Source organism: Moschus berezovskii, chromosome 12 (genome assembly GCF_049115385.1).
Source record: "Moschus berezovskii isolate FMDL1 chromosome 12, NW_MosBer_1.0, whole genome shotgun sequence".
Lineage (NCBI taxonomy): Eukaryota > Metazoa > Chordata > Mammalia > Artiodactyla > Moschidae > Moschus > Moschus berezovskii.
This window is the reverse complement of record NC_142471.1, coordinates 64,778,973-64,804,577: the sequence shown is the minus strand read 5'-3', so window position 1 is coordinate 64,804,577 and position 25,605 is coordinate 64,778,973. Positions and strand designations below refer to the sequence as shown.

At 48.0% G+C, this 25,605-nt stretch overlaps 1 protein-coding gene across 6 annotated transcripts in view; it reads right to left on the bottom strand.

The window, feature by feature from the left end:
• GOLGA7B (golgin A7 family member B) overlaps positions 1-25,278 on the bottom strand; it is a 36,522-nt gene extending 11,244 nt beyond the window's left edge. For 4 of the 6 annotated variants that reach the window (XR_016038772.1, XM_055424927.2, XM_055424925.2 and 1 more), the window contains exons 1-4: positions 25,234-25,271; positions 24,337-24,391; positions 22,810-22,844; positions 2,389-2,694 (exon numbers count right to left, since the gene is read on the bottom strand). Coding sequence is in view for 5 of the 6 variants with exons in the window: in XM_055424927.2 (XP_055280902.2) it covers positions 2,389-2,400 (12 nt within the window). In the remaining variant the exon portion in view is untranslated. Of the gene's footprint in view, positions 1-2,388; positions 2,695-3,614; positions 4,605-22,809; positions 22,845-24,336; positions 24,392-25,233 lie in introns of those variants that run through there. The other 2 variants (XM_055424926.2, XM_088842243.1) reach the window with 2 other exon arrangements.
• Positions 25,279-25,605: the final 327 nt, after the last annotated feature.

Genomic DNA, 25,605 nt, shown 5'->3' with positions numbered 1-25,605 from the left:
TCTTCTCAATACATCTTCCACTGGAGCTGAGGACTTCCCATTCAGAATCCTAAGGGAGTGGCCCTAGGAGCTTGGCATGAGGTTTTCCTTCTCCCAACAGGTTTTTCCCAGTAATCTTAACTCAATCCTAACAGTAAAACAGCCTGGGGAAAATGACTCACTCTGCAGCCCAGATAATGTGGACGTCCTGTGCCTTGGCAGAACTAAGGCTTCCTCCTTCAATGCTGTCATCAGAGTATACCCAAGGCCCAACTGGGAAATGGGCAATGTTTGTCCTCAGCCCTTCCCCCCTCTGGGCATTCCTCCATCCCTCTGCCTCAAGCTGAACCAGCCAGGCCATTCAGGGTACCTGAGTCCCCACACTCCAGCCCTTCCCGAACTCCTTTGCATCCTTTACCATCAAAAGACCCCTAGTCCTCTTCTGTCTATTGGGCAGCACAGCTGACTAATTGAATACACTGGATGCAACAAACAAATCACTGGCCATGGAGGCAGAAGGCTCAAGTACTTCTCCTGGCTCTGCCACTTTTTAAGCCATATTTTCTTGGATAAGGCTCAGCACTCCAGTTGCATCATCTGTAAAATGGGATAATGATGCTTTCCTTGGCTTCTTCACAGGGATTAGGCAAGCTTCTGAGCCTCAATTGTCTCATCTATTAACTGGGGATAATGACACCACCCTCGCCCACTTCACAGCGTTGCTTTAAAGCTCAAAGGAGATCATGCTTGTGATAGCACTTTGTACACAAGAAAATGCTATGTTCACAGAAGCCTCTCCTAGGCAAACAGCAGCCACCTGGAAACACTGCCTCCACCGAGAGATGTAAGTCTGCTGGTTTGAATCTGTGAACCACAGCAGAATGGAGAGGGAGATTTGCTGGGACAAATGGGCCTCTTGGAATCTGTCAGATCTCATCACAGATGTGGACACCTTCTTTGCCCACACTGCTGGCCCAACTGTGCCTGAGTGGCTGAACTCTCCCCTTCCTGCCCAACAGCAGCAGCCTCTCTACTGCAGTCTGGCAGCCTTGTCTGGAAGGTGACCAGCACCTTGGCCATCTCTCCTTTGTTCTCCTCCCTCCCCCCCTTTCTCAGTATCTTTGGCTCTCTCTGAGCACTCTGCATACCTCCACCCTAGAAACCAAGCTCCATGAGTCTGCTCAGGACTTGCCCCTCACTGGGTCCTAGATGACAAGCTCTCCTACTTAACCCTGTGCCTTGTCAGAAAGCTGAGTGATGTCAAGCAACTGCATCCCATTCTGTGGTGGCAACAACAGAAGAATAACAACAGCAACACTTGGCACTGATGTCACACGGATCAGCAGGATGCCCAGAGGCACTGCCTAGCATCATTCAAAAGCCTTTGCTGTCCCCCGGGTTTGTGTTCCAGCTGGGCTGGAAATGGGGAAACGCCACCAAAAAAGCCAACATCGGAACAGGGGAAATCTGGTGTCCTGGGTTCCACTCCCAAATTCAAAGAAGAAACTTCCAGCTCTGGTGCTGACATGCTGTGACTATTAAATAGATCCTCTTCTTCATGTATAAGCTCTACCACTTATAAAGTGGGAATATAAAAAGCCCCATTTCCCCTGTGAAGTGAGGGGGTAGAGAAGGTAATTCCTAATCTCTTAAGCACTAGACATAGATCCTGCCCTCGTCAATAGGTCCTTGGTTCGGCTTTCAAGCTCCTTGAAGGTGACACACCTATAGGCACACCCTGAAGAAGGCAGCTCCTCCCACCAGACAAGAGAAATGTGATCTTCTGGTACAGGGAACTCAAAAGGGGTGAAGAAGCGAGAAAGGGTCATACACAAAATTGAACTGGTGCAGGCAGATCATTAAAACCAACTATTTGGGATTCTGACCTGAAGATCCTCCTGTCCCCCACGCCCCGCCTCCCTGGAGGAAATGCGGATGTGAAGGTAGGTCTGTCGTCTCTCTGCCAGACTTTTGGGATCAGAAGCTGGATGGCTGCATCGCATAGCAACAGCAGCCAGCCGCCTTCCCTCCCCTAAAACAGGCTCAGGCTCGTCTCCAACCCTCTAGGGAAGTGGTTTCAGGACTTGCAGTCCGTGAGAAGGGGAAGCCCCAATGAAGCCCCAGAGCAACCCTGGCACTAGTGCCAACAAGTGGTGCAGACAGCTTCGGGACTCACATGAGGAAGACTGACACGCCGGGGGTCAAATGAGCTCCAATGAGGAGCCCCTTTCTCCCACCCTGCCACTCCACCTCCCCCTACACCCTCCCTCCGGACCTGATCGGGGAAACCACCCATCCCATCCTACCGCAGCCCCCTCATCCAACCCCATTCCACCCTTTCCCGCCCCTAGAAGCGATCTCTTCCCACAGCAGTCAGGCTCTGACTGTGGGCCGGTGCTCGCCCCCTACCTCAGTGGCCATGTTCCGGGGGTGCTGACCGCTCCGAGCCCGCTGCGAGGCCCGTCGAGGAGGGATGTTGGCGCTGCTGATTCCGGGAGCAGGTGGGCTGGCGGCGGCGAGACCGGGGCCCGGGCGCTGTCCGCGGTGCTTATGCGGACGCCGCGGACCGGAGCGCCTGTGGGCGGGTGGGCCGGCGGGCGCCTGGGTCCTGGAGACGGTCACTGTGCTGTCCGCGGTGCTGATAAGGGCGCCGGGCCGAAGAGGCGAGGCCGCACCCGAGGCTCTTCAGGGCCCGATCGCTAGTTGCCGCTGCTCCTGCAGGCAACGGCCTGGTTATCTTTGACAGCGGCGGCGGGCGTGGGGGCGGCGGGGAGTGGGGAGGAGGGGCCAGGCGCCTCCGCAGATCGGGAGGGGACGCGGAGGCCCCCAGACTCCGGCGCCCGCCCGCCGGAGAGGAGCCCCGCCCGCGGCCAGAGGCTCCGCTCCCGCCGGGCCGGGAGGCCCCGCCTCTCCTGCCTGTCCTTCCCGCTAATAAGAGCGCCAGGAGCTCTGCGCTCACTACCGAGGCCTCCCGGGGCTTCCAGACTCGGAGGAAAGAGAGGTAGGACCATTCTGGGGCAAGACATTCCAGCTTGCCCCGGCTGACGGTCCTCGACTCGTTCTTGGGCCCCCAGGTGCGGCTGTCTTTACCGTTCCAATACCCCTCTTCCCAACCCCTCCCCCACCATGGCCCAGGCTGCCTCTTATGTTTTTGTTTTTCTCTTTTTTCTCTTATGTTTCTTCTCTGTGGCCCCCTCTCGAGGCTTGCATGTACATTCCTCTCCCCTCTGTCCTTTTCACTGCCATGAAACCTATCAGCTAGAGGAGGATGCTGCAGACCACAGATAATTGTTTCTTTTCTTTAAATATGTGCCCTTGTTTCATCCCCAGAAATACCCTGGGGTCCTGGAGCCAGTCTCTCCTTGCTACTTTTCCTGGCCCTGACCCCAACCCTTAGTCTTCCCTCTCTCCTATGAAATCCCAGAGTTTACACACACACACCATCACCACCACTTAAAAACCACAAGCAGATGGTGCCAAACTGGTTTGCCCAATCTTTAAGGATGGCAGGTCTGGCTCTGGCGCCTCTCACATTTTTCAACATCACACCTTCCAACCAGATGACTTATCTATTTGCATAATAAACAAAAAGGAAGCACCAACACAGGTGCCCTTTTATACACCCATATACCCACCTTGGTCTCTAGGAGAAAGCTGGGCATATTCCTCTGTAGCTGATAGTTGCCTGAGGCTTAACACATACAGTTAGCCAGGAGACCTGGGTCCTGGCTCAGGCAGTATGACCTTAAGCAAACACTTCACATCTGGTCTTCTTTCTGTAAACTGAGTATAGAACTCCACTAGACTATTTCTAGGGTTCTTTCTTTTCCCTCAACCTTTTATTTTAAAATTTTCAAACATACAGAAACTTTGAAAGGTTAGTATAATAAACTGTACTATCCACCTAGCTTCACCAATTGTTAGCATTTTGTCACATTTGCTTGATAGATACAGAAACATAGAGATATAATTGGCTAGATTATTAGAAAGTAAAGTGAAAGTGAAGTCGCTCAGTCGTGTCCAAATCTTAGCGACCCCATGGACTGCAGCCCACCAGGCCCCTCCGTCCACGGGATTTTCCAGGCAAGAGTACTGGAGTGGGGTGCCATTGCCTTCTCCTATTAGAAAGTAACTGAGGGTTTATTCTTAAGTACTTCACCATATATCTCCTAAAAATAAGGTCATTCTCCTACCTAATCACAATATTATTATCACACTTTAAAAAGTTCCATATCATCTAATATTCTAGGATAGCTTATTGCCCCTAAAAGACATTAATAGCAATGACCCCTCAGAGCATCTCATGTTTAATAGCTAACATTTGTTGAACACTGAAGGACTGATGCTAAAGCCGAAACTCCAATACTTTGGCCACCTCATGCGAAGAGTTGACACACTGGAAAAGATTCTGATGCTGGGAGGGATTGGGGTCAGGAGGAGAAGGGGATGACAGAGAATGAGATGGCTGGGTGGCATCACTGACTCAATGGACATGAGTTTGAGTGAACTCCGGGAGTTGGTGATGGACAGGGAGGCCTGGCGTGCTGTGATTCATGGGGTCGCAAAGAGTCGGACACGACTGAGCGACTGAACTGAACTGAACTGATGATGTGCCAGACCATATTCTACATGTATTATCTTATATAATCCTCATAATTATTCTCTGAATTAAATGCCTTTTGTTATTTCCACTTTACAAATGAGGAAACTGAATAAGTTACTGGAGGTCACATGGCCTGTGAGGAATAGAGATAAGATTCAAACACAGGCAGTCAAGCTCCAGGGCTCATGTGGTTGATCCCCCTAGCTGTACTGTCTCCTTCCTGCATCCTGTAGGCTATAAATTAGCAAAACAGTAACCACATCTCCAATTGCCTATTTCACAGATAAACACACTAAGTCCCCAAGGATAAGGACATGCCAAAGAAATTAAAGGCAGCTGTTTCATTTTACCTATAGCTTTGCAAATGATTTGGCATTGAACAACAATCTGAAAATATCTGTGAATCCCATGGTGGTCTCTGGTAATAAACAAACACACATCCGATGATCTCCATGTATACCTCTATCAGTCCCTCACACTTGGTTTTGATCATATTAATTAGACAACCATCTGAAAACCACTCTCTTCACTTGAAGATAACACATCTGGATGAGTGCATTCTATGTATATTTGTTGAATACCTACTGAAGACTTTCTGGGAAATTGGGATATAAGGATGACTAAATGCACGAAGATTTTGTTCTTACTGAACTTATATTAATAGGGAAATGATCAACAATGGATTAGCAAAGAGTATCAAATATCTCAAGTTGTAATCACCAATAGGAAGAAAAGTAAAGCATGGTAATGAGAGAGATGGGATAGAGGGTATTTTAGAAAAAATAGGGCAAGTTTTTTGTTAAGGTGACGTTTGGGCAGAGGCCTGAAGGAAGTGAGAGAATTTAGCATGCAGTTATCTGAGAAAATTGACAAAGCTTAGAGGACAGAGTACGAGGGCTCTGAGGCAGGAGTGGGCTTGGCATGTTCAAATAGCAGGGAGACCAGTGTAGCTAGAAGAGAGACAGAAGCTGAAACCAGAAAGGGAGCAGGAGCCAGGTTTTACATGACTTGTCGGCCCTCATGAGGATTTTGGATTCCATTCAGAAAGTGGGATGGCAATCCTTAAAGATTTAGAGTAGAGGTGTGGTATTATCTAATTGCAGTTTTTAATAGATTGCTCTAGATGCTAGGGTTGGCAGAGATGCAAGAACAGAAGCAATGAGGCCAATTAGGAGGCTGTTAGAGTTACCAGGCAAGATAGGGTGGTGGCTGAGATTAGGGGAGTAACAGTGGAGGTGGTGAGAAGTGGCCAGACTCTAGGTATTTATAACTTACAGGTAATGCTGAAAGGACCTGTGGATAGATTGGGGTTGCAACATGAAAGAAGTTAAAGATGATTCCAAGTTTTAAAGTCTCAGCCACTGAAACAAAGAGTTGTTGTTTACTGAGGGAGGAAGACTAAGGGCTGAGCAAGGATGGGGAATACAGAGTTTGGGTGTGTTTAGTTGATTCAAGGTATTTTTAATATTTATTATTTGGCTGCATTAGGTCTTATGTGCAGCTTGAGGGATCTTCATTGCGTTACCTGAGACCTTTTGTTGTGGTGCATGGATTCTCTAGTTGTGGCACACTGGCTTAGATGCTCTGAGGCATGTCAGATCCCAGTTCCCTGATGAGGGACTGAACTCACATCTCCTGCATTGCAAGGTGGACTCTTAACCACTGGATCCACCAAGGAAGTCCCCTTGGTTTAGGTTTGAAGTTTGATATGCATGTTATGCTGCTGCTGCTAAGTCACTTCAGTCGTGTCCGACTCTGTGTGACCCCATAGACGGAAGCCCACCAGGCTCCCCCGTCCCTGGGATTCTCCAGGCAATAACACTGGAGTGGGCTGCCATTTCCTTCTCCAATGTGTGAAAGTGAAAAGTGAAAGTGAAGTCGCTCAGTCGTGTCCGACCCTTAGCGACCCCACGGACTGCAGCCTACCAGGCTCCTCCATCCATGGGATTTTCTAGGCAAGAGTACTGGAGTGGCTTGCCATTGCCTTCTCCGATGCATGTTATACATCTTAGTAAATTACGCAGTTGGCATTCAGGGAAGAGGTAGAGGGTTGCAAATAAAAACTTCAGGAGCCATCAGTATGTGAATGGTATTTAAAACCACGGGTCTAGATGAAATTATCTAGGAAATGGGTAAAGCTAGAAAAAAATTAAGAACCAGTCCTGGTACTTTATTACTTGCAGGTTGGGAAGACAAAAGGATTCTGAGAAGAGTGGCCAGTGAAGTAGAAGGAGACCTGAAAGAGAGTGGTATCCTGGAGCCAAGTAAAAAACCTGGTAACAGAGTCTTACCAGCTGCGTTGAGTGCTGCTCACATATAGAATAACACTAGAATAACATGAAGACTGAGAAATAACCGTTGGACCTGGCGGCAAGAAGGTCGCTGGTAATCTTGATAGGACTGTTTTAGTGGAGCATGGAGATGAGATTCTGATTAAAATGGGTTTGAGAGTCAGAATGGAGGAGAGGAAGTAGAGATACTGGGAGTGTAGATAACTCCTTTAGTCATTTTGCTGTAAAGGAGAGTGACAAGTAGCGTGGTGGCTTGTGGGAGAAGAAGGAGCAAAGGAGATTCTTTTAAGATGGGAGACATTACAGTCTGGGGTTTGCTGACAGGAATAATCTACCAGAGAGGAAACACTGATGGCTCTGAAAAAAGAGGGTTAATAGCAGAAGCAAGCCTTTAAGAAGTCAGCAGAGAATGGGCAAACATGGAGGGGGTGGCTTTGGAAAGGCACACAGACAATTTCCCACCACAAAACAATGGAAGAAGCACAGTACAGGCCACCGGTATAAGTAGACTAGGAGGTTTCGCGGTGCAAGTTAAGACCTGAGCTCTACACCTTATTCCTCTTCAACTAGCCGAGACCTGCATGAATCACAACATTTCTAAACAAGTACATTCAACCATTATGTATGAAGAGTTTGCTGTGTGCCAAGCACGGTGCTGACACTTTCCTGTGGAGCTCAAGGAGAGTTCTCCTTACCAGCGAAATTACAGGACTAGGACTCTGGACAGAACCTTGAACTCCTCCATGCAAGGATGAATGATCCCTTCTAATATCCAGCTCCTCTGACTAGAAAAAGACAGTCACAGCCTCAGCCTTTTATTACTACATTGCCTCCAGGGCTGTTATCACAGTCTTGACAGACCTCAGGCTTAGAGGCATCAAAGTGGAAGCTATGGACAGAGATCCACTTTCGGAGTGAGGAGAGCTTCCTATAGTACTGACTTGAGGCTGCAGTGGAATCCACAAAATGGGCTGTTCCCACACTCCAGTCACTTGCACTTTAACTCTGGAGGAAGGAGAAGACGCTGAGATTTAATCCGACTGATCATTATTACCCAGCTGCCTTGGGACAAACCAGCCGCTATGCAAGAGCCTAGCTCTTTGATGTTTTTTGTCATAAATTAATGAGTTTGCCCACAAAATAACATCAAAGGAGACCCACTAACTAATTCAGTGTTATCATCCTCTCATCTTCGGCTGCATTGGAAAGTCTCCCCCAAAAGGACCACAGCCAGAAAAAGAAACCAGCGGAAAAATTTGGAAATCATGCTACCTGGAAAGAGATGAGAGGGAGACGAAGTCCTGCAGACTGCAGAAGAGACAGAGAGCTACCTAATCTCAGGGCAAGGAAGAAAAAGCAGGAGGGGGATGGAGATTCTCAGCACTTGGGTCTGGAAAGAAGACAACTGCATGCAGCCTTGAGGGGAAGTTGTGGTCTGTAAAGTCTTAAATGGTGTCATCTCAGAGCACACTGTGGAGACTACAAGGAAGTGTGTGGTAGGAAACCATGTCCCTGGAGTCAGATGACATGGGTTTCAACCTCCGGCTTCTGCTGTTCACTGTATGATCACCAGCAAATCTCAGTCTCTCTGGGCCTCTGTTCTCTGATGTGTAAATTGGTGGCAACAATTTTCTTCCCCAGACAAAATCCCTCCAAGTAAAGGAGGCTATCTCTTGATGCCACCTACTCTTTCAAATCTGGTCTTTCAAGAGGACAACAGGAAAAGATTTATGGAGATGCTTGCTAAAGATCCTCCCACAGTAATGTCTCTTCCAGGCCAAGCAAGTTTTCCTAAAGCACAGAAAAGAATAGCCAGCATGCTTTATTTAATTCACTGAACAGATGCTTAAAAAAAAAAACCCACTGTATACCAGACAGAAAGATGACCATGAGATGCTTTCAACCCCGCAAGGACACCAAATTCTAATCAAGTGATGGCCAGTCTCCATGATAAGTATCAAGGCAGAGACAGTTTCTTTAGAAACTGAGGTCCAGAAAAAGTTTTACCAACTACATGACATTTGGGCTTGGACTTCAAGGATTACTATCATAGCCCCGGACAGTGGATGAAGGAACACCGTGTGAAAAGGCATGAAGGCATGAAAGGTTCCTAGAAACACAGACCCTCTGGAACTTCAAACTCAGGAAAGCAGCTACAAGGCAGCATCAGGGCCGACTGCAAAGTCCCTGAAAACATGAATGAAAGGGACCTACTCTAAAAATAGTACCAGAGCAGGCAGACCGTGACACATGTCTGGAAGTGGAGTCACTCGGAGGTGACTAAGCGAATGGGAGGCCGCCACCGTTTCTTCATTCACAGTCTCTCTCCATGTCTCTCTCTTCCTTTTTCTTTTACAGGAAGTGGAGTGGGAGGCAACTTTCCATAAGAATTCACAGCTACCCCAAGAGAAACTGCCGATACTGGGATTCTTAGCTACAGTGCACTCCTGTCATGATGACAGCCACCATGCTGGAAGCCCAGCAGAATTCCCAAAGAACCCCTGAGAATGGTTCCAAAGGCATTCTGGAGGAGCAGTTATCAAAGGACTGACTGCAGGGCCTCACCTCCAAACTGGCAACAAATTCCCCAATTACTTCCAACCATAGCCAACTGGGGGGAAGACCGCAAGGCCTCTAAGTGATGGAAGTTCTTTAAAGAAGTAAATAGGCGTGAGCATAAAGGGTAATGGGTGCTTATAAAGCATCATTAGTCATGAGAGCCGAAAGTTCAGTCAATTTCACTGGCAGAAACCTTCGTTCAAAAGAAACCTTGCATAAAAGTCAGAGACATAAAACAAATCAAAGAAAGTGGATTTGCATGAATGGGGGTAAAACTTACCTTCTTTCCCACCCTCTCACTCCCTACAAAAGCCCCCAACACACCCCTCTGCAGACCTCTCAGGACTCAGTAGAATATGGGTTATTTTTTAATCGTGAAAGTAACACATGCCTATGATTTTAAAAATCCAAACATACAGACAGGCATATATAAAAAGCAAAAGTCCCCTACCTACTGTAATCTACACGTTCCTACCTTCAAGGCATTTCTCCCCTGGAAGAAATGACTTTTCACTCTTTAGCTGTTTCTGCTTTAAATTCTGATTTTTCGGAAGTCTTCTTTATATTGCTAAATGATATGCCTGTAGTTCTATTTCTTGTTTTATTAACTTTAGAAACCTTTTTCCTGTTTTCTGCTGTGGCAACAGAGAACTTAACTCACCCTGCCACCCTCACATACCAATATAATTACAGCACTATTTGAATTTAACTTTTATTTTTATCAAAGTAATACACATGTAGTTAGTTTAAAATTCCAGCCAGGGACAGGGTTTATCATGAAAAACAGAAGCCCTGTCCTGCAACCACTATGTAAAGCTGTATGGAGATTCCACAAAAGACTAAAAATAGAACTACTGTATAATTCAGCAATCCTACTCCTGGGCATACATCTGAAGAAAACAAAACGTTAATTTGAAAGTATACATCCACCCCAATGTTCGTGGCAGCATTATTTATAAGATCCAAGATACGGACGCAACCTAAGTGCCCATCAACAGATGAGTGGATAAAGAAGATGTGGCTTATATACACAATGGAATAGGAAGACTGCTCAGCCACCAAAAAAATGAAGTTTTGCCATGGCTAGAACTAGACAGTACCATGCTTAGTGAAATAAGTCAGACAGAGAAAGACAAATACTGTGTTATCATCTACAGGCAGAACCTAAAAACTAAAGTAAATGACTGAATATAACAAAACAGAAATCAACTTACAGATACAGAGAACAAACCAGTGGTTACCAATGGGGAGAGGAAACAGGTAAGGGCATAATAAACAGAGAGGATTAAGAGTTTTTCTATACAAACTACTATGTATAAAATAAGAAAGCTACAAGGATATATTGTACAGCACAAGGAAGGAATAGAGTCAATATTTTAGAAGAAATATAAGTGGAATGTAATCTACACAACTTTTGAATCACTATGTTGTTCACCTGAAACTATATTATTAATCAACCAGACCTCAATACAAAAAAAAAAATTGACTTCTTATAAAAAAATAAAATAAATAAGCTACAAGGATATATTGTACAGCACAAGGAATTAGCCAATATTTCATAAAAATTTTAAATGGGGTATAATCTAAAAATTTTTTTAATCCCTCACTATGTTATACACCTGAAATCAGTAAAATATTATAAATCAACTATACCTCAATAGAAAAAAGAATACCTCAAAAAATAAAATTGATCCATATTTTTTTAAAACAGGAAAAAAAACAGAAGCCCTGCTCCATCTCTCCCTGCTCTCTTCTCATTCTATCTATCCTCCTCCCCACTAAGTTAAATTGACTTGTGAGAATAAAAACCTTCTCTGTTTGGGTCCCCTTCTTGCTCTTTTTCTGTAGCATTCATCACCTTTGCTAGCAAACAATGTAACTTACTCATTATGTCTTCTGTTTGTCTTGTCTGCTAAATTGTAAACTTGGGCAGAGTCTTTACCCTGGCTTCTGTTTCACTGATGTATCCCAAATGTGTGTAATAATGTCTGACAACAAATTTGAATTAATTAAACAAAATCGTCTTTAAGGGGAAGAGAAAGAAGCAGAGTTTCTGTGAGATAGTGTTAGAACCAATCATTTTACATCTGCTTTCTTCTTCGGGAAGGAATAAGTATAAATGGAAATTTATTTTGTAGATGATAACAAAATTATTCTGCATAGTGGGGGAGGTGCTACAGTAGACAAAGACCTCAATTCAGACCCACTTATTGGCTTCGCATGTTTGGACAAGTTGATCCAATTGCCTTGGAGATAAAGTAGGTATTTGCTGAGGTTGGTAGAGCCTGGGTAGGAAATAAATGTCGAGGAAATGGTCTTTGCCCTCCCAGTTCTCTCAAGGAGCGCTCCTGCTATAGAAGGGGTGCTTCCTCCAGAAATAACAGCCACCATGGACCTCAGAGGAGAAGGCAATGGCGAGCCACTCTAGTACTCTTGCCTAGAAAATCCCATGGATGGAGGAGCCTGGTAGGCTGCAGTCCGTGGGGTCGCTATGGGTCGGATGCGACTGAGCGACTCCACTTTCACTTTTCACTTTCACACATTGGAGAAGGAAACGGCAACCCACTCCAGTGTTCTTGCCTGGAGAATCCCAGGGACGGGGGAGCCTGGTAGGCTTCCGTCTATGGGGTCACACAGAGTCGGACACGACTGAAGTGACTTAGCAGCAGCAGCATGGGCCTCAAAGCCAGAGGCCATTAGATCACGGGTTGAGCAGTGGACGCTGGCAGGAAAGAGAGAATACTGTCCTGAGCCGGCCCACTCAGCACTAGGGGTCCCGTCCCAAAGCCCATCAGACCCAGGAAGCCTTTCTTGAACCACCTCGCTCCAACATGGGGCTTTATACACACCTCTCTCATGGATTTTATCATGCCATGCTTGGCCTGGTAGACTCTACACAGCTTTCGGAATTCCTGACCACTGGCTAGGTCACAAGGCAAGTTCCAGTGATTGGAATGCTTCCATGGTCTTCCGAGTTCTGCCAGCCAGTTCACCATTCCCTGCCTGCTTGTCATCTAGTCCTCCTCCTGTGGCTCCTGATATGGCCCTGTATGTATAACTTCCTCCCCTAACAAATTTCACCCTCTCTTCACCAAGGCCACAACATCCTAGCTCCTGTTTACCCTGGGGTCCAACCCACGTAGCCCTGCTTATCCCTCCCAGCCCTTCCCCCGACCTGTCTCCTTCACACTCTCCATGCCAACCAGAGCCATGTGTGACTTTTATTTCCAAATAAAAGTCCCTCAACTCTGCTACATTCCATGTCACTTCTGAGCCTTCATACATACTCTGCCTGGTATGTTCTTCCTCTTGTCTTCACCTGGATAAATCTCTTCAGGCCCCAATCTAAAATTTACTTCCTTAGGTAAAATAGTTTTTATTTTCTTTTCCCCTCCGTTTTGTTTGTTCTGATTATATTTATTGAAATGTTATTTTTTTGTTGATTCTAGGATTCTTTACCAACTATGCCACCTGGGAAACCCTCAATAATAAAAAATTGAGACTTGTAAAAATTAAAATAAAAAATTAAATATACTCTCTCAGGGCAGCCTTCCCTGGCATTTTAGCCACAGTTGTGGTGGCGGTGGTTTAGTTGCTAAGTCATGTCCGACTCTTTTGTGACTCTGTGGACTGTAGCCTGCCAGGCTCCTCTGTCTATGGGTTTTACCAGACAAGAATATTAGAGTGGGTTGCCATTTCCTTCTCCAGGGGATCTTCCTGACCCAAGGATCAAACCAGTGTCACCTGCATTGGGAGGTGGATTCATTACCACTTGAGCCAACTGGGAAACCCTTAGTCATGGTAAGGTACCCCTATTATGAGCACGTTATACTTGCCCTACAAAACACTCATACTTTCTAAAATGTACTTATCTGTTTTCTTATTAGACCATAAGTTCCGTGAGGGCAAGAACTTGTCTTCTCAGATGCACTCTCGGTGTTCAGAATAGTACCTAGAACATAGTAGATGCTCAGTTAAGTTTGTACGGGAGATGGACTGATTTACAAGAAAGGGCATGGCTCCATTCAGTTCCCCAACCTCGAGCCTCAGCAAGGAGAAGCATGGTTCCAATCATAAAGGACTTTACAGTCTTGATTTTGGGAAACCCACCTTAGGCACCATGGCACAGTAAGCAACTGTCAGGTGCCCTGGTGACATATTTAGACTATGAGTGTTTTGGGAAATCTCAAAGGAGGGAGGGAGAGATCCCAGGGTCTGGTGATTGAAGTCTTACCCTGGCCCAAGGGATGGAGGTGGTTTCAGAAAGATACGGCATTTGACACTTAGAAGAGGAGGTCAGGCAGGGTTGGACAAATGGGCTGCTGGAAGTTAAGGAAGGGGAAGGTATGTGTGAGAGAGCAGACCACTCTGGCTGATTTGAACTACTCTGCAGAGAAACAAGACTGGAGCCAGACAGTGAAGAGCCATGAAAGTGAGGCAGTGGGGGTTCAACGAGGGATCCAGAACAGTGAGGGACACAAGGAAAGCAATGTACCAGAACAGGTCATCTGGGAGCATCCTGGGGACAGATGAGAAGGGAGGGGCTGAAGCAGGAAGAGCAGGGAGGAAACTATTGTGCTAGACCAGGTGGGCATGGGTCACTGCCCAGGAATGAGGGCAAAGGGACAGATTCAAGAAACATTTTAAATGAAGTCTTTATCAGCTGCTGCTTCTGGCTGAATACATGAGATGAGGTAGGGAGGAGGAGACAAAGAGGATGCAAGACATCCGCCCATCTCCGTGGCCGGGATACGCCATGGTCGGAAACTCACAAAGGCGGATTAGGCAACTATACATGCCAGATGTAAAGGACAGGAGACGCTTCAGTGATTCTTTAGGACAAAGGAGATAGTACAAGCCTATAGGACTACAGTCACTCAACCATGTCAACTCTGCAACCCCATGGACTGTAGCCCACCAGGCTGTTCTGTCCATGGAACTCTCCAGTACTGGAGTGGGTTGCCGTTCCCTTCTCCAGGGGATCTTCCCGACCCAGGGATCAAACCTGGGTCTCCCACATTGCATGCGGATTCTTTACCATCTGAGGCACCAAGGAAGAGGTCTCTCTATAAAAGTATAGTTGATGCCATAAGAATGGGTCACTTTACCTTGGGAGAGGAAATACAGAGAGCTATGAAAAAGGGACTGTCTGTCTAGCCTTGGGCAAGATGGTACAATTAAAGTAGAAGATAATGTCATCTACTAACTAGATAGCTTTTTGCTTAGTCACACAGTCGTGTCTGACTCTTTGCGACCCCATGGATTTTGGCCCTCCAGGCTCCTCAGTCCATGGGGATCTGCAGGCAAGAATGCTGGAGTGGGTTGCCATGCCCTCCTCCAGGAGATCTTCCCTCCCAACCCAAGGATCGAACCTAGGTCTTCTGCATTGCAGGTGGACTCTTTACTGTCTGAACCACCAGGGAAGCCCAAAAATTCTGGAGCGGGTAGCCTATCCCTTCTCCTGGGGATCTTCCTGACCCAGGAATTGAACCAGGGTCTCCTGCATTGCAGGTGGATTCTTTACCGGCTGAGCTACTCAGGGTAGCCTTGGACAAGTTAATTAACCTCTCAAAGCCTAGGTTCCATATACGTGAAGTGGGGATAATAACTAAGCAGTAAATGACCACTGGAAAGAGCCAAGTTTGGCTCCTAATATGTAGCAGGTGTTCAACAAGGGCAGTTCATGGTGAGGAGTCAGTGCAAGAGGAAGAGAAGGAAGGCAGGAATCCCAGTGGGACCTCCAAGAAAAAAAGAGAGGAAGGCAGATGGAGACCCAGACTCCGAAGCATCGCAGAAGCCCAAGGAGGCAAAGTTCTCCAGAGGATAGATGAACAATGTCAAGTATTATAGGAAGTTCAAGAGCAACTGGAGTGTCAGGAATTACATTCCTGAATCTTCAGAATATTATCTGGAACCCTGGCTTTGCCCATCCTGTCTCAACAATATCCTAAGCACACTGGTTTCTCATCCTCAGACTTATTGCCTTCGAGGTGCAAGATGGCTGCCTCAGCCCCAAACATCATGTTCTTATATATAAACATACATGGCAAGAAAGAAGGGAGAGAGCCTACTTCCTTTTCCCAGAGAAACAAATGTTCAAAAAATATTTCCCATAAGCCTCCTACCAGAAGTCCCTTTATGTCTCATTGGCCAGACAGAGTCACATAGCCATTTCTAGCTGCAAGGGAAGCCGGGAAAGTTTCTGGCATTTTCAGACTCTATAGGAGGAAGGAGGCTGGAAGAAGAGGTAGAAAATCATGAGGGACTTGGGTCTGTGACCAACATGTCTGCCACACTACTAATTTTTAAAATCTGGAAATCATAAATAGAGGGATGCTGAAGATAAGAGGAAAGACAGAAGGAGTGGGATCATAAAGGAGACAGAAAAGGACCAGGTTTGAGAGAGGAGGAAGCTCGTGTCCTCTGCTATAGGCAAGAAGAAAATAGGTGGGCATAGAAACAGATTCTGAAGAGGAAAGACAATATAGCTGCATTGGTGAAGACATCAGAAAGTGAAGAAGGAAAACAAAGAGATTCTACCCTCTAGATGAGCAAAAATTACAATGATTATGAAGCAGGCAGAATAGCTGTGGAATAACAAGAACACTTCTATATTATGTTCTATCTAATTGGAAAATAATTTAGCGTGATCCCATATAATTCCAGCAAACCCACTCCTAGATTTATATCTTGTAGGTGTGTATTCAGTTATGAACAGGAGCATTTATAACAGCCCTGGTTATGAAATTAAAAAAAAACACTGAAAACAACCCAACTATCTTTAGGTCAGAAAATGAATAATCAAGTCATGATCTATTCCTACAATGGAATACTATCTAGTAGTAACAGCATGCACAAATTTTAGAAAAATAGTGTAGAATTAAAAAGGCACATGGCAGAAGAATACACACAGTGTCGTTCCATTTATATAAAGTTTCAAAACATGCAAAAACTAAAACAATACTACTTAGGTCTATAAACATAAGCTGAAAACTATTAAGAAGAGAAAAGAAAAAATATATATACACAAAATTCCAGAAGGTGGGTTAGCTCCAGGGAAAAGAAGGGAACTGCACACAGATTCCATATGGGAAGGCAGCATTCTTATTCTTAAATCAAGTGGCATTCACTGTGCTCTTATTCTTTATGCTTGCATGCTGAGTTACCTCAGTCGTGCCTGACTCTTTGCGACCTTATGGACCGTAGCCTGCCAGGCTCCTCTGTCCATTGGATTCTCCAGGCAAGAATACTGGAGCGGGTTGCCATTTCCTTCTCCAGGGGAATCTTCTCCAACCAGGGATCAAACCCGCATCTCTATGTCTCCTGCACTGGCAGGCGAGGTCTTTACCTCTCACACCTCCTGGGAAGCCCCTTATTCTTTATACATACTCTAGAAATATTCTTTTTGTACCTGCTGACTAATTAAAACAATCCAAAGATGAGAAAGAAGAGAGAATGAGGGGGAAATGAAGGCATGCAAGCCAGCCCACAGTGAGGGCAGAAGTCCCTCCCACCACGTTACTATTTAGAACACGCAGAGCTCAGACAACTGGGTTTGTTACCACTCGAGTCTGACTAGTTCAGTCTGAGTGTCATCTGGAATGGGGAAAGCCCCACATTTAAGAAGAGATGGAATTGAGGACAGGGGTTGGATGGGAAAAGAGCCAAGGGGTTCAAATGTTTTTCCTTGAGGAACTAGGGGTGAAGATAGGAATAAGGATTGCTCCCCATGTGGAGGGCCGGCCCTGTGCTAGGCCCTGGGGTTTTCCATGGATCTCACTGAGGCCTCCACGAGGCTTGTACAGGGGAGTTACTAGTTCCATCCCATCCAAGAGGAGCAGAGGTTTAACTGAACTAAGTTACATGCTCAGGACACACAGGGAACCCGTGAGAAAGCCAGACACTTGCGACAATGAACAAACCCCTCCAGATATGGGCCGCCTCCAACCTTAGCTCACGCTACACGGACTATCCATCCATCCATCCCTCCTCTCAGCTGAGTCTTTGTGGAGCTTTGCACATCCTGTCCCCTCTTCCAGAAACACCTTCCCACATCTTTCCCTGGGAGGGTCCTTCCCACCTTTGGGTCTCAGCTTTAGTGACACTGCTCGGAGGCCCTCCTAGGCCACCCACTCCAGACGGTCCCTCGTACTCTCCTCCCCAGGACTCTGTGCTTGGCCTCCTTGCAGTTCACCTATTCGCATCTGTACTGTTTTGCTTGTTTACTGTCCCCCCCGAGCCCTAGAAGATGGGCTTCTCGAGGGTAGGGACGATGTACCTCTTATTTACCATAGTATTCCCAGTGCCTAGCCCTGGCCTGGTATGTGGCAGGGACTTAATAAATGCTTATTGAATGAATAAAAAGCTGGACCAGGGTGATAAAAGGAGGCCATGAGAGAAGACATGGAGACAGATTCACATGGATGGCTCTGTCCGTCCTCTGTGCCCAGGAGGGCATTTGGGGAATCCCCTCTGACTTCAGACTGGTACCTGGACAGCTCTGAGTTCCAGGAAGGAAGGAGGGAGGACCTTCCAGATGGCCGGGTTACTGGCAGCCTGGGAACAATTCTGCCCAGTGGGGACCCTTCCTTCCTCTCTCTGTGTCTAATGAGATCTTTCCCAATTGTGGCCTTGGGTTCTTGGCATCCACCATTCCGGAAAGACATGCTGAAATTGGAAGATATTCAGAGATGAAATCTCTGAAACAATGCAGGAACAGAGGAAATGGACTGATTATAACATGAAAAGACCCACATTCTGGGCTTTGCCAAACTAAGCGAAACAGGATCACTGCCTGTGAGACTCTAAGGGTGTGAAGCCCTCGGAGGGAGAAGAAGGGATGCTGGTGACATGAGAGAGTGTGGTTATGTGAAATGGAATCAAAGGAATCCCTGGGGATTTTAGACTCAGTGGCAGGAACCCTCTCCTCCCAGTGAAAGCTCTGCTATTGGGCAGTATTTTCTCAATGAAAGGCGTGGGGTGCCACCCGAACAGCCTAAGCCCATCTTAAGCCAAGCCCAGGAGCCTCTGCAAGCGTGACAGCCTCATTATAGAAGGCTGGGGCCAGGTGTCAGAGGGGGAAGAGGCCATCTGATGGGAGTGTGGCGTCCTAGTTACTTGCACAGGCTCTGTGGTCAGAGACTGGATTCCAGTCCCAGTATCCTGGCTGGTGGGGTCCAGTGGAGAGAGCATTGGATGAGGAGTCAGGAAGCCCAGCTTTGAGTCGCAGCTCCGTGTCTTACCAGCTGCTTGACTTCTGACAGCTCAGAGTCCTTCTCTGGACCTCAGGCTCTTCATCATTTAAAAGAGGAGGGTGGCCCTCATGACCCTAAGGGCTCGCCTAGGCCTGACACCTGAGATATGTAACTTCTGTCTTACAGCTGCTTGAATATGTCTAGATTTTTCTCCCTCATTAGAGTCATTTTACATATAACACAGCAGGAAATTGGAATCCTCCAGACATTTCTGTGAAATTGAAGTCACTGTCAGAGGCATCTTCCCAATACCATGAGCAGGGATTCCCTCAGGGGTACCTCCTCAGGGGCCCTGTGGTCGGGCAGAAAGAGAAAGCAGGAAGGACCAGGCAGAAGTGTTCCACTCCACCCTCATGACCCCAGTTCTGCATCCAGATCCATAGCTGGATAGAATCCGAGTCCCAGCAGGGTAGGAGGGGAGCCCTCACCTCGGGGAAGCCCTCGCCTCATGCCCAGGACAGGTTCCAGGAGACCAACTGGCTGCCACAGTGCTTCGGACAGGCCCAGGATGGCTGGGCACTGCTGGAGGCTCAGCACTCTGCAGGAGAAACACAGAGCCAGCGTCCGGGAGCAGCAGCAGCCTCCCATTGTTGAGGCCTCATTCAGCCTGAGATAAGGGCCTTCTGTACATCATCTGGCTGAGTCCTCACAGCTGCCTGATGGGGAAGTGGTACCTTTACTGCAGCCATTTTCCTGATTGGCCAGCAACTTGCCCAAGGTGACACAGCTAATGAACAGTCCGGATTCCAACCCATCTGTCCTCTTTCCAGAGTCTCCATTCCCCTAGTGGGAATTCAGAGACTAAAAGCCAGCCTATTCCAGAATCCCACCCCTGCCAGTCTGCGATTCCATTAGCCACACTGGGAATTAAAGCATCATATCTCCCCAAAGTCTCAGAGGAGACATGATAATATGATAAAACGGAAATGTCAGCTGTTCCAACAGGCCATGAGCAAATGGGACATAGGCTGTAGGAAGGGGAGGGGTCTTAGAGACCCACAGGGTGGCTCCAGCCAGTGCTCCTAAAGGAAAGGAGCCGTGCCCAGTGGAGTGACGGAGTGACCACGGTACCTTCCTCCCAGGCTTGGACTCAGTCCAGTAGTCTAGAAGAAGGGGGAATGCACAAGGGCGGAAGGTTTGCAGACGCCTCCAAATGCGGTTCCAGCTGAATGGGAGGGCTGCAGCTGGAGCCCTGCTCCCAGGATCTAAATCAGGCCACAGAGGCTCCTGGGCTCCCAGGCACTAGGCTGCTTAGGGAACCAGGGAAATTCCTTTAAAATGAGCCATTTACCCACCCCCATGCTCATTGAGTTTCCTGGCAGAGAGGGAGCCCCAGAGCAAGCGGAGGGGGCTGTGTTTTAAAATAAGCAGGGAAGCCTGCAGAGAGGATGAGCCTGTCAGTTAGAAGCCTGCAGTTCCATGGCTCCTGTTGAAGAGATAGGAAGGCCTGGAGGAAACATCTTTCCAAAGAAGCAAGATGAGCTTGGAGGTTCCAGTCAGGGGCTGGCCACACCCAGGAGGGGGAGGTTGCCCCAACCCACTCTCCATGCTCCAGAGATGATAATATAAAAATAACACATATTAACAAGTACCATTTCCAGGCTAGACACTGGGCACAAAACAGACAAAAAGCCCTGCCCTCATGGGCCATATTTTCTAAGTGAAGTGAAAGTGAAGCTGTTAGTCACTCAGTTGTGTCCAATTCTTTGCAACCCCATGGGCTGTAGCCTGCCAGGCCCCCCTGTCCATGGGGTTTTCCAGGCAAGAATTCTGAAGTGGGTAGCCATTCCCTTCTCCAGGGGATCTTCCCAATCCAGGGATTGAACCCAGGTCTCCTGCATTGCAGGTAGATTCTTCACCGTCTAAGCCACTAGGGAAGCCCATATATTCTAATGAGAGTGACAAACAATAAACAATCCAAATGCACAGTATGTTAGAAGATGATAAACACAGAGAAGGGATATAAAGGAGGGAAGGGAGATGAGGAAGGCCAGCGTGGGTGAGGGGAGGCAGTTTGTGATTTCAGACAGTTTAGCCAAAGACCTCACTAAGGAGGTGACACTTGAGCAAAGACCTGAAGGAGGCGAGGGAGTGAGCCCTGTGGGGATCTAAGAAGGAGTATTCTAGTGAAAAAGAAGCAGCAAGTACAAAGGTCCTGGGACAGGAGTAACCTGGCATGTTCAAGGCATACCAAAGAGGCCAGTGTGATTCAAACAGAGCGATGGACATGTAGAGAGGTTCAGTTCAGTTCAATTCAGTCGCTCAGTCGTGTCCAACTCTCCGCAACCCCATGAATCACAGCACACCAGGCCTCCCTGTCCATCACCAACTCCCGGAGTTCACTCAAACTCATGTCCAGAGAGTCGGTGATGCCATCCAGCCATCTCATTCTCCATCGTCCCCTTCTCCTCCCGCCCCCAACCTTTCCCAGCATCAGAGTAGAGGTTAGGGGAAGGTTAGATCATGTAGGGGCTGGAAGACCAGTACAAGGACTGTGGCTTTGAGGGAGCCCCTGAGTCTTATAAGCAGAGGAGGGACAAGATCTGCCACATTTTAACAGAATTACTCTTGCGGCTATGTTAAGAATAGACCAAAGGGGAACTAGTAAACCCAGCTGTTATTACTATTACCAGCAGCAGCAGCAAAACCAATCACCACAATACTAACACCACTTATTGAACCTGTGTTCGGCCCAGTACCACCATTTTATTTTCATTGTGTCTGACTCTCTGCGAACCCATGGACTATACAGTGGAATTCTCCAGGCCAGAACACTGGAGTGGGTAGCCCTTCCCTTCTCCAAGGGATCTTCCCAACCCAGGGATCGAACCCAGGTCTCCTATATTGCAGGTGGATTCTTTACCAGCTGAGTCACAAGGGAAGACCTTATTTTCATTATCCAGCTTAAATCTCATGACAGCCCTGTACAAAGAGAAGGCCTTAATTTTCCCATTTTATATCTGAGGAGACTGGTTCAGCCAAAGTCAGACAGTCAGACATATGCCCTCCCCAGACTGGCGCTGCTCACCTGTCCAACCCTGTCTCTCATACCCTTCACTTCTTACCTACCCCCATCTCCAACCCCACAGAGCTGTTCCCAGTTTCCCCAACTCCAGAAACCCTTCCAGGCCTCTGAGCGTCTTTCACATGCTCTTCCAGCTGCCTAGAACTCTCTTCTCCCACTTCTAACTGCACAAATTCCAGCTCCTCCTCTGAGAGATCTCTCCAGCACCGCCTCCCTGATTACCTGCAGCACAGCCATTACACCCTCCTCCCCAAAAACACAGGTATTGTAACAGCCTTGCAGCTGGCCTCCTGGGCAACATGTGAGCTCAAGGCCAGGGGCCAGCACTCCTTTGCCTCCACAACCCCAACAATCAGTCCTGCAACCAGGCAGGCCTTGACTTCAAAAGTTGCAGACACTCTATTGGGTGATCCTAGGATATTTTGGATTTCTCCTGGGCAATGTTATTCTAACTCACATTTCCTTTGTAGCAGCTCACTTGCATGTACTCCTGACCTTGGGAAGATACAGGCATGATCTTGGGCTCTAGGAGAACAACACTCCTTACAGAGCAGGAGGTACATGAGGCAGAAGGAGCCCTGTGTGCTTTAGAATCAGCCAGACCTGAGTTCAAAGCCTGCTCTGCCTCTCACCAGCTGTGTATCTGAGAGCACATCTAATCTGGGCCTTGCTATTGTACCTGTAAGCCATGGCAAACGATACTTTCTCAGATGGGTTATGTGAGAGCTGGAAACAGTGTGATGCAATGCCAGTGTGCCCTCTGGTGAAGAATGAATGCCCCCTTGCCACCCCATCCCTAACTCAGGTCTGTCTTCAGAAGTCTCCTGTACATTAATACTTGGTCACTATACTCTTGGGAGGTCTCAAACTCTTTGGGACTTTCATAGTAATTAATTAGGAATCCCCCTTTTGGCTGCAACTTGAGCTTTGAGGTGGCGTATTTGGCTTCCTGTTGGCTTCCCTAGCCCTGATCCCTGATCTCAGAGCCCCTACCAGGCTTGGTCCCCAAGTTGGTCCTCACTGCCTGAACACACCTACCTGTTCACCCCTTCCCTCCCCATCAACTTTCCTGACTCTGTTCCCGCAAGGCTTTCCTACCTGGTCAGCCAAGCCAGCCACACTTCCAGCAGACCCTGGGAAATTAACAAGGAGAGGGCAGGAATCATTTGGGAAGTCAGGAGGAGGGATTCCACAGCAACAAAACTGGTCATAACAATGCTTGACACCGGAAACTTAACAAATAGCCAGCTCCTAGTCTTTGGAGTATTATAACACATTGAGTTGGGGAGGACTTGAAAGTCCAAGCCCCTCACTTTACAAATGAGAGGCCCAGAGAGGATAACGGACAAGCTCAAAGTCACACAGCAAGTGAGGAGGAGTGAGGAGTCTGATCAGGGCTGCGGACTCGCCTTTAGCCACGTTCTCCCTGATGCACCAGGCTCCATCTGGTCAGGGACTGGGCTTAACCTGAAGCAGCTGACAGTGCAGTGTGTCCTGTTGAAGGCCTCCCTGTTCTGTTTCCCTCAAAAGGCCCCCAAACCCCTTTTGGCACTTTAATCCCCCAAAGCATGATTTTTGACATTTGTTTCTTCACGGCCATTTGTGCAGGATTCTGCAGTGGCGGCCAAGTCCATTGATTAAGATCACATTCATGGTCTCCTGAGATTGTTCTTGATCTTCACCTACTGTCACTATGTCAGTGGTTGTACAGTGCTCAAAACCTATGTGGCATGGTACATTTAGGGTAGGGGGCTGGGATATATTTAGCATCAACCTTCTGAGGTCAGCACCATAGCATCACAGAACAGCAGGACAGACATGGGGACCACATGGCTGAGACCCCTGGGAGTCCCACTGAGTATGGGTGGTGGGGTGGGGTGGAGACCAGGGAAATGTATTACCAATAGACTCTTCATGGATCCAGCTTCCTGGCCACACGGGGAACTACTGAACTACAGCCCTTCACTCCATATGGAATCCCTTCCTCCACATCCTTACGGAAGAGCATCCATTCAGGGACTGGGAGCTCACTACCTCACAAGTCAGAAAGGTTCTAGCCAGAACAGCACAGGATACATTGAGCTGAAATCAGCCTTCCAGGTTCTACTCAGCCTTCTGTGGTGACACAAGTCAAATGTCTCTTCTCCCTCAGGGACAATAATCAGGCTCTGTCTGAACACACCTTTCAGACAGATCTTTCCCCCGTGCCCCAGAGGCTCCCAGTGTCCACCCACCCAGACTAGTGAGAGTCTCCTTGTCCAGAACATGGGGCTCCAGGTAGGGTCACTGCCACTCCTCCTGTCTCCCAGTTCCCTACACACGCATCTTGTGATACAGGAATGTCTCACCACCCATTCACACCTATGTGTCAGACATGGAATCAAAAGTGTAACCGCTGCCATAGAGAACAGGCTTGTGGACACAGCTTGGGAAGGAGAGACTTCGACAACTGAGAGAGTAGCACTGAAACATGTACATTACCGTAATGTGTAAAATAGATCGCCAGTGGGAATTTGCTGTATGACTCAGGGAGCTCAACTTGGTGCTCCGTGACAGCCTAGAGGAGTGGGATGGGGTGGGGGGTGGGAAGGAGGTTCAAGAGGGAGGGGACATATGTTTACTTACGGCTGATTCACATTGTCGTATGGCAGAAATCACCACAACATTGTAGAGCAGTTATCTTCCAATTTAAAAAAAAAAGTTTTAATGCAACTGCTGGACAGGACCTTAGCACTCATCTAGCTCAACCCTCTCATTTTACCAGAGGGTTCTGAGACTCAGGGAGGGGAGTGACCCGTGATGGATCTCCCAGCGAGTTTAGCCCATACTAACTCCCTTTGCCCAGCCAGAACTTCCCCCAACACACCTCACAGAAGGCGGGGGTGCTAACATCATGGCTGAGCGGAAAGCCCTCAGAATCGCTGCAGGGCCCATCTCCAGAGGTTGACAACCCCCTCTCCCAGCACCCCTAATCCTGGCTCCCAACTATAGTGGGGGCTCCTCTACCCGGACATGTAGGAAGCCTGGGCCGTCAGTGCCTGCCAGCTGATCACAGAGTGTGGGGTGCATGGGGGTGGACGCCCACCTTCCTCCTCCCCTCCAGGTTATTTATAAAGTGTTTTGGGATGAGTCAGGCACAGAGCTGCCCAGCACTGGCAGAGAACCGCTCCCCCCAAAATGCTATAAACATCCTGGGCTCTGGAATCCCACCCAGAACCTTAACAACTCCTCACAGGAAGGCTGGGGCTGGAAGCTGGGGCCAGCCGGGATCTGTCATGATGCCCCTGCTCGTGATCTGAGCCCCCAGCAGGAACGTGAACCCTGGTAGGCTAGTCTCATGGGGACAGATGGGGAACCCCAGGCAGGGGGAGGAGGGCCTCGGCCAGGGACCCTCCTGGCACAGACCACATGCCCCTTCCAGCCAGTGAGATGCCCTCTGCCCCTTCCCAAACCAGACTAACAGACAGACAAGCCCAAGAAGACAGCTCCCACCCCCACGCCCCTAGGCGCTAGCTGTCCCACCTCCATTCCTGTGTGTAAGTCTCTCCACCTCCGCCAACAGACCGGCTATTTATAACTCTGGAAAGGGAGACTGAGCCGCCAACCTTCTCCCTGCTTCCTGCTCCTGGCGGCACTCTAATTACTTCCTCAGTTGGGTGCTGCCTGCCATGGGTACCCTGGCCAGGGCTGCCATAAATAACTGCCCCTGCCTTATACCCAGCTTCCCGCGAGGCTGGCCCAGGTACCCGCGCAGAGAGCGTGATCGGCCAGGGCCTGACCCCCGAGAATGCATGACCTTTATGAGCCTCAGCTGAGGACACACGGGGTCTTTGGAACCCACCCTCTTCTCTGCGGCCTCAGCCACAACCCTGGAGGGGCCACTTGTGTGCCTGG